We start from the raw sequence: 14,264 nt of genomic DNA on the forward strand, positions 1-14,264 counted from the left end.
GTTGTATATTTTTCTAGAGTGCTTTCTGCACAAATAGAAAGCACAGAGGAAAAAAAGTTTCTCAGGTTTTATTTCATTCATTTTCCAATTTGGTTGAAAGGACTTTCAGAGGCATTTATGTATTTCTTGGAACAGGATCCCCATAAAGACTGATTCAGGTAGATCCTATTCAGGGATTGACTGAAGACACTTACCTATCCCTAACAGATGTGGCTGTCTATGTATTACTGATTTAACAAGGACATAATCTGAAGCAGTCCCCATTGCAGCACTTATTTGAAAATACCCCCTTTATATTAATTTTTTCTTCCCCTTCTCCAGTCTGCTCTTTGTGGAAAACATCTCCTTGCCTCCCCGCATGACAAAGCATCTAGAAATTATTTATGCTATAAGTCTTGGAATATGAGAAGCTGATGAAGTCCAAGTGATCTTATTTCTTTTGGTCCTGTGGGAGATCTAAGAATAAGAAAATTGAGACTCAAGAAGAAGCAGTTTTAAAAAAATTGAAAAAATCCAGGGTGAAATAGGCAAGAATGCAAAATCATGAAGGACAAAATGCACCACTGATTGGTGCTCCAATGCTTTTTGAGTCCTGGATTTCATCAAAGTTCTGTATATATTCTGGCAGGCTTCACTACAGACTGTTCCTCACTTTTTATTTTACTTGCATTGTTCCTTATATCCAAATCACACATTCCTTTGCAGATCACAAAACAAAGAAGAAGGAAAACAACCAACCACTGAATTATGGCCAGGTAATGTTTCTGCTCTCCATATTAAATCTAGATTTATTTTTTTCCCTCTGTTGGCAAAATCAACAATAAGGCCTTAGCTTTTTCTCTGTGCTGCTGAACAGAAGCATACTGTTACTGGATGTTGTGTCTTTTCTCTTCTAAAAGAAATTACAGCCTGAGCAAGATGAAGCAGTGACCTGAAAGGAAGTTGTTTTTTTCAATTAATTCAATTTCTGTTTTAAAATTATTTGACTTGAATTGGTTTAGGAATTCCAAATGTTCATATTTTTTACCTGCAGAAACATTGCTAAGTGACAAGGAAATCGCCAGCCTATCACAGAGGTGAAATCATTTAATAGAGAAATGTGCTACCTATCAAGCCAAGAACAAAGCATATTGGCCTGAGCTCACAAGGGCCTTGGTGAAAGGAGAAACCATGCTGGGATAAAAGATCCTGCTGAACTCCTACAGGAATGCATCAAGGATGTTAAAGACAGCCTAGCAAAGAACTGAGTGAAAAGAAATTCTTCCAGTTTATGCAGAAGATACAGAAGACAACTGAAGCTGTGACAACACATGAAGATAAAAGATTAGCATAATATGAAAAAAAATATTAGGGGCTATCTTACTATTGCAAATAATTAATAGAAGAACTCTTAAATATAGACTTAACCTGAATTCTAGGAAATTAATCATCAAAAACTAAGCCTGTTATGGCTGATAAGAGTGTGAAACTGGGCAAGAAGATCAAGAGTAACTCTGTAACTTTATATCTGGCTGATGCACAGAAAGTAAAAATCGTAAAAATGACAATGTCTTAGGGTTCATTGGGTAGGACAGGGCAAAACAAGAAAAGTACTAACTTAAATGTAAGCAAACATCAGATAACCACCTGATCTGCAGAAACAAACTAAGGCCAAACAAGCTGTCTCAGGGAGAACATTGAAAGCAAGAAATAAAAACCCCCAAGTTATCAACTACTTTCTGACATTGCTAATATGACAATCACAATACTTCGTGATATTTAATAGCAGCGTATAAAGAAAAATAATTATGTAAGGAAACATGTAAGTAGAGAACAAGAGAAAAGGCTGCATGAAGTTACCAAGGAGAGATTTTTGAAAGGAAAACCAGATTAACTTTTTCACAAACATGAATGTGCTGAAGATCAAAGTCTTCTCCTTTCCCACCTCATCATGAATCTTTCATCCTTCAAACAAAGTTCAAATCCCATTTCCCTACACATATGACACATGTTGCACTCTTCCTCCCATGCTTCCTGCCTTTTCATATGTCCTAAGTCATGAACTGACTTCTTCCAAGCTTTTGGTCATCTCCATCCACTCACATGTAAGTAGCTCAGAATCAGCTTATCAGGGCATGATGGCCATTGTTCAGTGAAGCATTTGATATGGCCATTCACTGAAAGTTTTCCTGGGGAAAAAGATGATTACAACTTCTACAACAGATTCAGAAGGGAACAGGGTGAACATATGAACAAGTTTTAAAATGGAACTGGTAAATTTATTAAAACATTGGGATGATATGGCTTAATGTTCTAAGAAAACAAAGATCTGTGTAATCTAGGAAGCCATTCTGAGTTCTGCCTTGATGTGATCATCTCCAATCTGGTCCTCAGAAGATACTGAGGACATGTTTTACTTCTAAGAAGCTCAGCAGAACAGCTGCAGTTTTTCAACACTCAATTCAACAGACATAATCTTTGATCAGTGCCCACGGCCAGTATAAGATGACGGAACGGCTGTTTCTTTTCCTATCTAAAACTTCCTATCTCCATCTAAGCATGTAACAACAATAAAGAAATCAGACAATAAGAATGAACATAAAATACCAAAGTAGAAATGCCATTTTCAAAATTCATATTGAACTAGTTTCTCAACTGGCCACACAGTGTTACCTCTTCAAGACAATGTGTACTGTACATATTAAGCAATGAGACACCTTGAAAAAATTTATAGCTGATGATGCTTTTCATGTTGCACATAATGAGGTACCCTAGTAACTCAAATCTTCATTTGCTTTCTCATGAACCTTGCTGCACTGTCACAAGGTTCCTAGAGCTGTGGAACTCTAGTGTGCCTTGACTTCCCCAGCAAGCCAGCAATATGATATGCTATTTCATATTAGCATGATATGCTATTTCATACATATATTATGGAATTATATATATGAAATAATAATATTATTTCATATATTAGCATGATATGCTATTTCATATTAGCTGGAAAAACATACTGGTTCTGCACAAACCAGGTACAGAACCAGTATGTTTTTCCAGCTGTCAAAACATTTCAAGACTGATACAGGAAACACCATTAAGCTCATATTGTTTTCTGCCACTACTGTGTTGTAGCACTAAAACTGGTAATTCTGAGACTCGGTGAGTGTCATGTCATATTCATGGCTTTGCTCTTTCAAAACAATACAGAAAGAAAATTTTTACATGGATAAAAAGGAGGTATAAGACAATCTAAAAGAAACAGTAAAAACTAATTGTCTTTTTCACAACAACCATTCTTCTTCCCTCCTACCAAGTAGTACATTAACACCATTCATACTGTACCTTACCTCAGAGCTGCTTGGGATTTCTGATCCTGCAGTTGAAATAGTTTCAGGTCCATTGCATTCTTCCCCTAAGGAACATTGAAAAAGAGATTCACATAAACACATCCCTTTTTAAAAAAACATTGCTATATCTGAAAATTATGTGGACCTTGAAGGCGTGGAACTAAGAAGAAATAAAGGATGGAAAATAATATTCATAATACATAAAATCTTCAAGAATGGTTCTTTGGAGGAGAAAAAATGCTGCAAGACACAATATACTCAGCCTGTACTACCTTGGTGTAACCTTGCATTCACAGAAATATATTTTTATCTGTGACAGAAAAAAAAAACAGCTGACATCACTTATCTTTCTTGTCTCAGGTATCTGCTAGGTCTAAGAGGCTTTCAACTCAGAGCTTTGCTGCCTCAGTTATGGAAGTCCAATTACCTATGGAAGTGTTTGCTAGAGATCAAATTAGGGTGTGTTTTTTTGCTAAGGAGTCAATGATGCATAACCTCAAGATTACAAATGCCCATGTAATGGAGGTATGACAACAGGATCAAGAATAGTAACATGAATTTAATTACTTAGCTTCTTGTTCAAAAAACAAACAAACCCTAAAAAAACCGAGCTCTAAAACAACTGATAAAATAAACCAAACAAAAAAGCCTGCCTTCATTTTAATGAGAGTAGTGAACTCCAACATGACTTTCCTACAAATACAGCCATTTCATCAAACACTGTTACTAAAATGCTAATACTAAAGGGAAAATCCTATTCAGTACCATCATGATCTTAAATTGGATCAAGACACTGGCTGAGTTTGTGCCTCTGAATTTACAGTCACCAGTTTCCTATGGAGAACAACTCTGAGCCCATAGGCTAGGCTCCTGCTCCAAGCAGGTTTTTGTAAACAACCACCTCTGCTGATTAGGCACACCAGTCTCTTCAATCAGGCATCTAAATTACTCCACCAGAAAAGGATAAGCAGTTTTGTAAATAGCTGATCAAAATCTAGACCGTGCACTGAAAAATGATGTCTCTTTTTTTCAGAAAAGAGGATTCATCTTCTTTCTTCATTAAGGAAGCATTGCTGAGTATAGCTACGACTGGACAGACTTACACTGGACCACTGTCAAGACAATTACATTATTTCTGCCAATAAAACAAGCCTACTATTCTTTTTATAATCTGCAAACATTTGATATCAAAATTGCATCCAGGCAGGATTTAAAGTGCTTCTTCAAAAATATATAATAAGCTACTTGAGTACAGCTTGAGTGCATTTTGTTTCCTACAATTTTTTTTTCTTTTTCGAAGTTCACTTACAGAAAACGGTCTCTGTAATTTTTACACTATACATATGATATGATGAGAAACCAAGCAATGGTATGTAAAACACAACAAGTAAGTTTCTGAATGCCAAGACAGTTAACACTGTTGCATGCTATTCTGCTAAAGAAAACTACACCTGGAAAACTGTATTAGTAGATACAATCTGAACACCAGGGTAAAGAATGGGAGCATCCCTACCATGCTCTGCTACCTGTGCTGCCTAAAGCCCTGGGAGGCAGCTGGCTACTGCAGACTTGGCCAAAGGTACCAGCCCAGGGCCCACCAGCAGAAACCCAAATATTTTGTCACACAACTCTCCTATTCCAGGCAGAAACAGTCTGGCATCTTGTCCCTGCAGCAGGGACATTTTATTTTCTATACTGCTGAGGGAACTTGAACTCATTCAATGACCTATAACAGCTTGGGGCGGGGGGGGGGTGTTCTGGATTTTATCCTCTCCGTAATTGTGTAAGTCTAATCTCAGAATAATTATAATTCAGAGTTGCAAATTTTAACTGCTTTCCCAGTACCACAGCTGATTACTTATGCAACTTGTGGAAGGAAATCCTCTTGATACCTCTGCTCCACTGGAATAAACCTGAATAACCTAGAGCAGCACATGAGAAGGTAAAAAGAGAACATAACACATGTATTAACTGAAAAGTACAACATACTCAGTATGTCCACTCCTTGTAAAACATGTAATCAGATTCCTGAACATGAGCAGCACAAGCAATGCACACCCGAATCCTGCAGGAAGGTGTAAAGAGGCCCCATCCCAGAACTGCACCAAGCACCACTAATGTAAATGCACAACTAGATCTTAACCAGGAGAGCTGCCAACAGATAGCCAACAACTGACTTGCAAATCACGTTGCAAAAGGCCTGGCTCATATGTGATACCAATGACTGACATTAACTAAAGTCTGATTTGCAAGAGGCTCCCAGCAGGAAAAAAAAAAGAAAAAAAAAAAGAAAAAGAAAGGACAAAAGGACAGAGGAAACAGACAAAAATGAGGACGGTAAAACATGGGTTAGTACAATACCTTCTGACTGTGATGGCTTGAACTTGGTGAGAATCGCAATGTCATCTTTGAAAGGAAAAAACACTTCAGTAAGAACCAGAAGTAAAATTCACTTTATCATGAACCCATTTCATAATTCTTCTCTATCCTTTCCAATACAGCCACCATATAAAGCAAAAGAATAAGCCTTGGACACCAGAGACTGTGACCCTAGACAGAAAGCACGGCACAGGCTCCTCCTGGAACACCAACATTCACCATTCAGTCCAGGCACCTTATTCAGCAACATAAATAAGGATGTCACTTCTCCTTAGCAGCAACAGACAGGACCATAATAGTTTCTACTAGTCAAGAAAGTACTTTAAAAATTCTTCATGAAATTACTGCTTGATATCTCAAGATGGGAGTAAAACAATAATATTCTGATAAAATTCTGTATTTAAGGGTATGTCCTTGTTCTTCAACACTACATGTTTTTATGTATATAAATAGACCTAGAAATATCTGCATGCCAAGAACAAACAAGGACACTTCCTAAACTAAGTGGCTCTTTATTATAAAATTTGTATAAATAGCAGAAATGCTTTGAAATGTTTTTTGTTCAAAACTAACTCCAGTACAACTCCATGACTATTAAAGCTTACTAAATTATTTCAGAAATGTGTCATTTTAGTATTTGGTCAAATCATTGACCTTTATGGGAGTGCATATATCCTACCCAAAAGAAATGGCTCTTTCCCAATAAAACTGATGTCTTCACCAGCCACACAACTCTTCACACAGCTATTATGTGCAACTCCTTAAACACATGTGCCTTGGCACTGTGCACGTTACTGTAAATAAGCAACATTTATATGGCCTATAATTCTGCAGTAAAAGGCAACATATGCTGTCTCAAACTACGCCCAACCACAGGGAAACCTACTTAGAAACTTTTGGTATGCCACCCCTAAGAATTACAGACCACTTCTACTTCGATTACAGACCCGAATGACGAGAACAACAGTAGCCCACAACACAAATTAACATTCAGTACTGAAGACTGAAGAATATAATCAAGACTGATTTTATCTCTTAAAATATAAGTAGTTTACTCACAAAACAGGTACCTTCATTACTGTAATATTATTTCTGTAACAAGCATAAAAAATGACTTCTTGTGTAATTAAACAATCAGAAATTCTACAATACTTCAAATTTGTTCACAGTGCCAGAATCACTTTATTTTTCTTCATGGAAAAACTGATGAGTTAGGAAAAGGCAAAAGTACATGTGTTCAGTGCTACTGCAAAAAAGTAATGATGGCATTGTAAATCAAGGCCTCCCATAGACCCCGTTTTCTGATAATAGCTGCAGCAAGGCAAGCGGCACCAAAAAAGGAACTGTACATTCCCTGGGAGAAATACAACCTGTCACACAGGTCATGTCCTGGCCACAACAGCAGTGCCTCAACTAGCACGTAAAAGCCCAGGACAGACCTAACCACAGGACTTCTCATTCAACTATGGGTGCACTTTGAAAAATGGTTTCAGCTTTGAAGAGCGTTTTCAGCTTCCAGCACTCTCCTAGATGGAGAAGAAGCACACTCTGGAGGACACTGGAATCTGGTCAATAAAACAGTATTACAGAGAAGTCTGCCTTGCTAGGGAGAGAAGGCATTTTAGCCATACAAGTGTGGCTGGACTGTGCTACTCATCTTCAAAAGCCAGTGAGAAAATCTTTGGCTTTTATAATAACTAGCACAGTCACAGCCATGGATGCTCCAGCCCCTTTAACTGTACCTAACCCAGAATTTCCCTGGAAGATGACAATCCTTTTACTTCAGCACCCTCAGTAAGTCCAAGTGTGCTGGGAGATGGCAAAGAAAAAAGCTTGGCTGATGATGCTGCACTTGAGGTACAGCTAGTGTGAAGATGCTGCAGTCTGGCACAGTCCAGAGTAACTCTGCATCAGAAAACAGAGCAAGAGAAGGCTTTTAAGTTTTCCTTTCTTCCAACTTCTACAACTCTGATTCAAGTGCACCAAGTACAGTTCTTAACAGATTGTTTATACCACTAAAAACATTTACGTATTAGGTGTATTATTTCTTTTGCTACTAAAACTAGAAAATCATCTGCATTTGCGCACCTAAGATCTGTGACAAAGCTATTCCAAAGGAATAGCTATGCCAAAGGAATTCAAAGGAAAAGCCACAGACAGGATTCTCATGCAGGTGTTGATAAACTGCATTGTTTAGCAGCAGCAAGACAGTATTACTGTAGATTCTGCTATTTCAGCATTGATTCCAAAATTCTGCTTTCAATTATTTCCACAATTTTCTTAGACACAATAACAGCATCCTTTTCAGCCAACAAAACCAAGCAAGGAGCTTTCAGACCACTGACACTGTTCTACATATGTCTGACACATTGGCATATTAGTTTACACACATGCCTATCCCTAAAGCAAAATTTTGATGGTCCAGGTAAAATGAAAACAAACAAACAAACCAACAAAAATCCTAACAAATCCTGAAACTTACATTGCAATTGTTATGAAGTAGCTACTATGTACTTATGAAGAAAATTCCCAATATTCATCTTTAACATGCTATGAAAGAAAACATTATTCCTAGATGTCATGAAGTTACCATCTTAATAAACCCCCTGACATTATTCGATGACCAGGCCTGGCCAACAGGAAAGAGAAATGAGTCACTCCCTCCAAGCAAGCATCACAATGACTATGGCAAGTGCTTCCATATCTAAGGAAAGCAGCTTTACAATGACTTCTCAACTAAACTTAGGCACATACTGATCACATCCTCCAGAGCTGGATGGAGCTGCCACTGGGAACTGGAAACCCACCTAACTGACTTGTAAGAAAGCAAGACAAGGTTATTACTCCAGCTGGTATTGTCTGAAGAGTAGTAACTGTGCTGCTGTGCCAAAGGTTCAGCCCTAAAATGATGTCTGAGATGGTGATTCATGCACACACAGAGATGCTTCTAAAAATTTAAAACTATCTAACAATGAAAACATTCTCAGTGAATCCAAGAAAATACATTTGGATTATTTTGAAAGAATCTTATTAGTCCCTTAAAAAGAAGACTGCGTTCAAGTATAGGCTGCTTCACTGATATATTAATTTTCTTCATGTGTTTTATCATTAAACAAGTACTTCCAGAGAACAGGTATTTATCAACATGTCAGAATTAAAAGAAAAATAACTATTTTACACAGGCATAAATATTTGGAAATCTGTTCTAACTTTTTTTTTGTTCCTAACAGTAAAAAAATCTCATTTAGCATTTGGAAAAGACACGTAATCCTAGTCCTAATCTCCAGTATAGTAACTGGGTATTTTAAATCAAAATGGGATGTTTACCTTCAGCTGCTTCCCTTTTAAAGAACCACAAAACCACCTCCCCTTTTGATTAAAAGCCACTGGAATAGCAAAAAAGGGAATATATTAAACAAAAAGAGAAGTTGTGCAAATCTATTTTTAGCAAAAAACCCCACATAGTATTGTAACACAGAACTTGAAGGGCATGTTAATGCAATTCAGGTAACAACCATCACTGTATTTTATGTACCAGCACAGGCAAGACTCAAAGCACACTGTGACATTCCGACCTCCCAGGTATCATTGTTCTGCAGAATGACAAGACACAAACTGATTAATAAGTTCAAATGCAGTTTAAAAAGAAAGCCCAGACTAGGAATAGTCAGATAAAGTCAGGTATTTTTAAACTGCACAGCACTGACATGCATGCAAGTAAGAGGGACTAGAATGACAAATATCAGCAGAACAGGGTGGTAGAAACACCAGACTGCAGGAGTTCTGACAAGTCATGAAGCACTGGGGCTGTGCTTGTCTGCCTTTAAGAGTATTTATATATTTGGGGCCAGGTTTCATCAGCACTACTGACTGCAGAGGCAAGCAAACAGCTCCAGCAATGGCCTTGCACATCCATGGAAGTGCCAGGTGCTCTTGCCTCTCCTTCAAGGTACGATGAAGAAAGAGGAACTGTGGGAATGTTTTTCATCACAACCCAATGGAACCACGAGCACACCAAGAAGTGTTAGGCACAGACTTGCTTTCCTAGCGTGCCCAGAGATACAATGAACAGCATCATTCATTACTCCATTTCTCCAGCTTCCACTGAAATCACTGATGTAAACCCTTAGGCAACAGAATCTCCAATTTCTTTCCACATTTGCCATACACAAGCACCCAAAAGTAGTGCAGGGCCCAATGAACTATTCATTCTGTGCACACACATTATGTTCCTACCCTTGTATGAGAGGTCTTCTATAGATGTTGTAAATGAAAAGGGATAAATAAACTAGGAAACTAATGATGCAAATATAGCAACATATTTTTTTTACAAAAAATCAAATTTACTGTCCTCTGCTATTCCTCAATTTCATGTTATCCACACATATTAGATGGCCAATTTAAACAGTAAATTTTTATTCCTTCTGGTTCTTTATGCTCTGCCTCACTCAGTACTTTTCTGGTTATGCTTCCAGTGAAATGCATCATTGTAAATTTTGCTATTGTATTCACCAAGTAATTAATTTTTTCACATTACACAACATAAAAATATATCAGTATAGGAAGATGTTTTATAAACAAATGCAAGACTTGCAAGACTTACAAGAATTGCAAGAATTGGCATTTTGTCCAAATTACTTTAAAAATGATGGAACATATTTGGAATTCCTATAGTGATCCCAAAGAGAAACTGTTCCTATCAATCAAGAAAATGATCAGGGCAATGGGCCAGGTCTTCCATTGCCTAAACTTTTTTTATGTAAGCACCAGTCAATTAACAGAATTAGAGTAGGCAAAGTGGTTGGCAGAACCAAGTGGCCTGGAATCCACATCTGCTAGCCATTACTTGCTGGCATGGTATATTTCTAGCACACTATAAATGGTGCAAACATAGACTTTCTGATTTCCTACCCAACAGTTAAGACAAATCCTTTGAATAACAAAACCACAGGGCCCTTTCTAATTTAGGGGTATTACAGCAAATGAAAGGACAACCATCTGCATCAGGAGTTCTACCCACATGGTTTGCTGGTTTTCTGCTATCTTGCCAAAGGCCTCAAATTTCATATTTACCCTTTAGAGCCTAGTAAAGAAGAAGAGAGTCCCTTGGGATTTCCAGTTAGAAGACTGCCCTTCATGCAAAGATATATTCACTTCCTAAAAAAATGTGTTTGGAACTTCACCATGTCTATTGGTCCTCACTGAGAGCCACTGGTGAACAAAACACCACACCTTTAACAGCTTTAGGCTTCAATGAAAAACATATATCTATATAGTAAAATTCAAGTAAACAAATCCCAATAGACTCAGCTCCTCCCACACAGTGTTTAATCTAACACAAAATGTTGTTACAACAAAATATATGTGTACACAATGTGTAACTACACTCAAACTTCAATCTGTAAATAATTTCTGACATGTTATTCAACTTTAGCACACAGCAAATAACAGTAAATCCCTCCATAACTATGTTATAACTGCAAGTACTATCCCTAGCAATACAACACAAGAACCTTCCTTCCCCTTTCTGCATTTACACACATATGCACGTGGAAAGCTATCACCAAATATAATAAAATTACTGCTAGATAAGAATATACAACCTGGTAATTACACTGCTCTTTGGTTCAATCCCCAGATCACAATAAAAACTAGTGCAAAAGTTCAGTACATTATTACCTGACCTCCTAACATCTGATCACATTTTCTCATTACCTACACCTTCCTGATGACTTGTTTAGGTTAGATGATTATTTGTCTCCTCCATGTGCATATGCAACTCATGGCTTTGAAGATACAAACTACCAAGACATGGTATTTGGTTTCTTGGTGGTTTTGTTCGTTCTTTTGGTTTTTTGGTTTTTTGGTTTTTTTTTCAAATTATATGCCAACAGTTCTCCAGCATGATTTTTGAAGGACATTTTCATCAATGCCCTTTTATCTTATCCTACTGTTTCCTTGTATCACAGTAATTATTAAGTCTTTGTTCATAAAGGTTAAAGTGTACTTCCATTTTATAATACAGTTATCAGTTTATTTCTGTAGGGAACACCTCAGAACAGCACAGCACACCAGGCAATGCCTGAGCAGCAAACTGATGGAGAGGGACTCTGCCTTACACCAGAAGAGATGCTGGTGGCTTTCTTGGTGTTTATTTGGCATTCACAATCCAGAATCTCTGCTCCACCACTGAACCAAACCATTCCTCCAGGAGCTATTGTGAGGGAGAGACAGCTGCAGAGCATTTTCTTTCATATTCTGAAGGAGAAGGTGAAATTCTTCTTACAAACAGACTAAAATGCTTTCACCTCTGATGGCAGAGCAATCACTCAGTTCAGACCTGAGGGATCTTAGAGGTCTTTTTCAACCTTAATGATTCTATGAATCCACCTTTATTTCCCAGCTTCCCAAAATGTGGCCTGAATATCCCACATAATTGCTACTGGATTTAAATGGCATGCAGGGGACTTAATCCTTCCTTTGCTACTTACTGAACTGCAGACAGTGAGTTTAATCCCATATGCAGGGTGCTCACCTAAAATGAAAATGCTGGCCAAGAGTAATTTTTTTTTTGACTGACACTATCTTTGGAAAAAAATCTGTATTTAACAGCTGCAGTGGAATGGGCTTGATGTTTTCATTTTTGCATTAAAAGCGCCAGAGCTATACAGTGATATGATACAACTTGTTGGGATGAGTTCCCAAAAGCAGGTTTTCCTACTACAAACAGGAGTTTTCTGTTACAGAGGTTTAACTTCCAATAACCAACCTGTATTTACACCGTGCCCCTGCAGTGACGAAATTCCACTCAGAAACCAGACATTGGTTGGGCTAAGAGAGTATTTTCTCCCCTGCCTTTTATACTATGAACTATGTCTAAATTCCTTGGAGCTTTTATTTCATTACCTAGGAGCAAACTATCAAACAGCTTTCCTCTTAAGAAACCCTTTGGTTTAGGCCTGTGGGAACACGATATCCCATTCAACGTTTCCACAAATAGATCAGAAATTACTACATACACTGCGCCAGTAATTAGAGACAGACGTAGTTTTGAACAGAGGCCTGTATTTTATGTTACTGGTATGAATTCTCATAAAAAAGTTCAGTATCATTTTATTAAATAACAGCAGGATTTGGCCCTGACTGCTGAGGTATTGCAAGGTGCCAACACAGCGGCACAAGCACTGTCGTGGCACAAGCACCACTGGCTTTCACCGGTGTTTTTCCACCTTTCTCAGAGGGAAATAAGCAAGATGACAACCAACTTAAGTAAGCATTTGAATTAAGATAACTTAGAGCGTTTTGAACACAAACCAGGCTCCTGGAAGTTCTGGAAGAGGAGCCATGTGTACAAAGGCAGCATACTTCAAATCAAAAAGCTGTTGGCATGGAGCCAACAGCAAGCTTCCAAAAAAAGCAGGCTTGGGACAGATCCCACAACACGCTACTGCAGCATTAACATGCTGGGGAAAAAAAAGCTCCTGAAAGTGAATGTAGACATAAGTAACCCTAGCAACATATTACAGTCTTCTTCCTCTGATATTTACATTCCAATTTTGTAGGTTCAGTTTTCTTAGGCTTTCATATTTGGGGTATATGACACACACCTTCCAACAGAAAGCAAAATTACAAACACAAAATTGGAATTTTTTACCTCACACAGATGTAATTCAGCAGGAAGCCAGGAAGCTTCCTTCAAGGTAAAAGTTTCAACACACAGGCTCTAAACAGGCAAGTTAAACTTTCTGTTGCTGGTAGACAGTTTTGCACCCCATAACCTGTTCCCCAGCGTTCAAGTTTAATGAAAAGCAGTAGTAAACCAGAAATAAATACACACATACTATCCAAATACAAACACATCTTTAAAGAAAAAAAGTAGCAGATGTTTTCTCTCCTGCCTTGTTCCTATTGACTTACACAGGCCCTGCCTGTACACATCTAGACCCTTAAGAGGTTTTTCCTAAAAGGCACAAAGCATATATTTAGGTCTATAAGAAGTTCTGCTGTTAATTTTTCTAAACAATATTTTAATTAATTTTCTGTGGGGTTTTTAACCTTGAGAGACTTTTGGGCAACAAGTTAACACAACTTTTAAAAAGCCTACTCACTTCACCCCATATTCAATTTGTTTCTGTTTAAGAAAAGTGGTTAATTAAAATTGAACTGCATTAGAATATGATCTGGTATGGAGAGTTATGTGCTACTATATGACAAACCCTTCTTAACCATCCTTGAACACTGAAACCCCTCAAATCTCCTTATAGTCACTATTTATGACTATAAAACCCCACAATGCTCATGGGAAAACTGAATAATATGGAATGAAGTTTACAAATCTGACTTCATAGAATCATTCCGTAAATAGGAATATTTTGTGTGTTCTGTAAATATTTTTTAGTCCCAAGGTACTTCAGAAGAATAACCCATGGAGAGGGCAGCTTAGTCCTAGCACTTTTCATCGCCCCCAGGCAGTGGGATGGGCAATGACTCAGGTCTCTCACATCCCCTTTGGAACAGGATCGCTGGCCAAGAGGCTGTAATATCCATCTGCTCGGGTTCCTA

The 14,264-nt window shown here is 37.8% G+C and overlaps 1 protein-coding gene across 4 annotated transcripts in view; it reads right to left on the bottom strand.

The window, feature by feature from the left end:
- ANO5 (anoctamin 5) overlaps positions 1-14,264 on the bottom strand; it is a 58,570-nt gene that overhangs the window by 42,907 nt on the left and 1,399 nt on the right. For 2 of the 4 annotated variants that reach the window (XM_064426208.1, XM_064426206.1), the window contains exons 2-3: positions 5,685-5,729; positions 3,324-3,388 (exon numbers count right to left, since the gene is read on the bottom strand). In XM_064426208.1, coding sequence (XP_064282278.1) covers positions 3,324-3,388; positions 5,685-5,729 — 110 coding nt within the window. The remainder of the gene's footprint in view (positions 1-3,323; positions 3,389-5,684; positions 5,730-14,264) is intronic. The other 2 variants (XM_064426209.1, XM_064426207.1) reach the window with 1 other exon arrangement.

Source organism: Passer domesticus, chromosome 6 (genome assembly GCF_036417665.1).
Source record: "Passer domesticus isolate bPasDom1 chromosome 6, bPasDom1.hap1, whole genome shotgun sequence".
NCBI lineage: Eukaryota > Metazoa > Chordata > Aves > Passeriformes > Passeridae > Passer > Passer domesticus.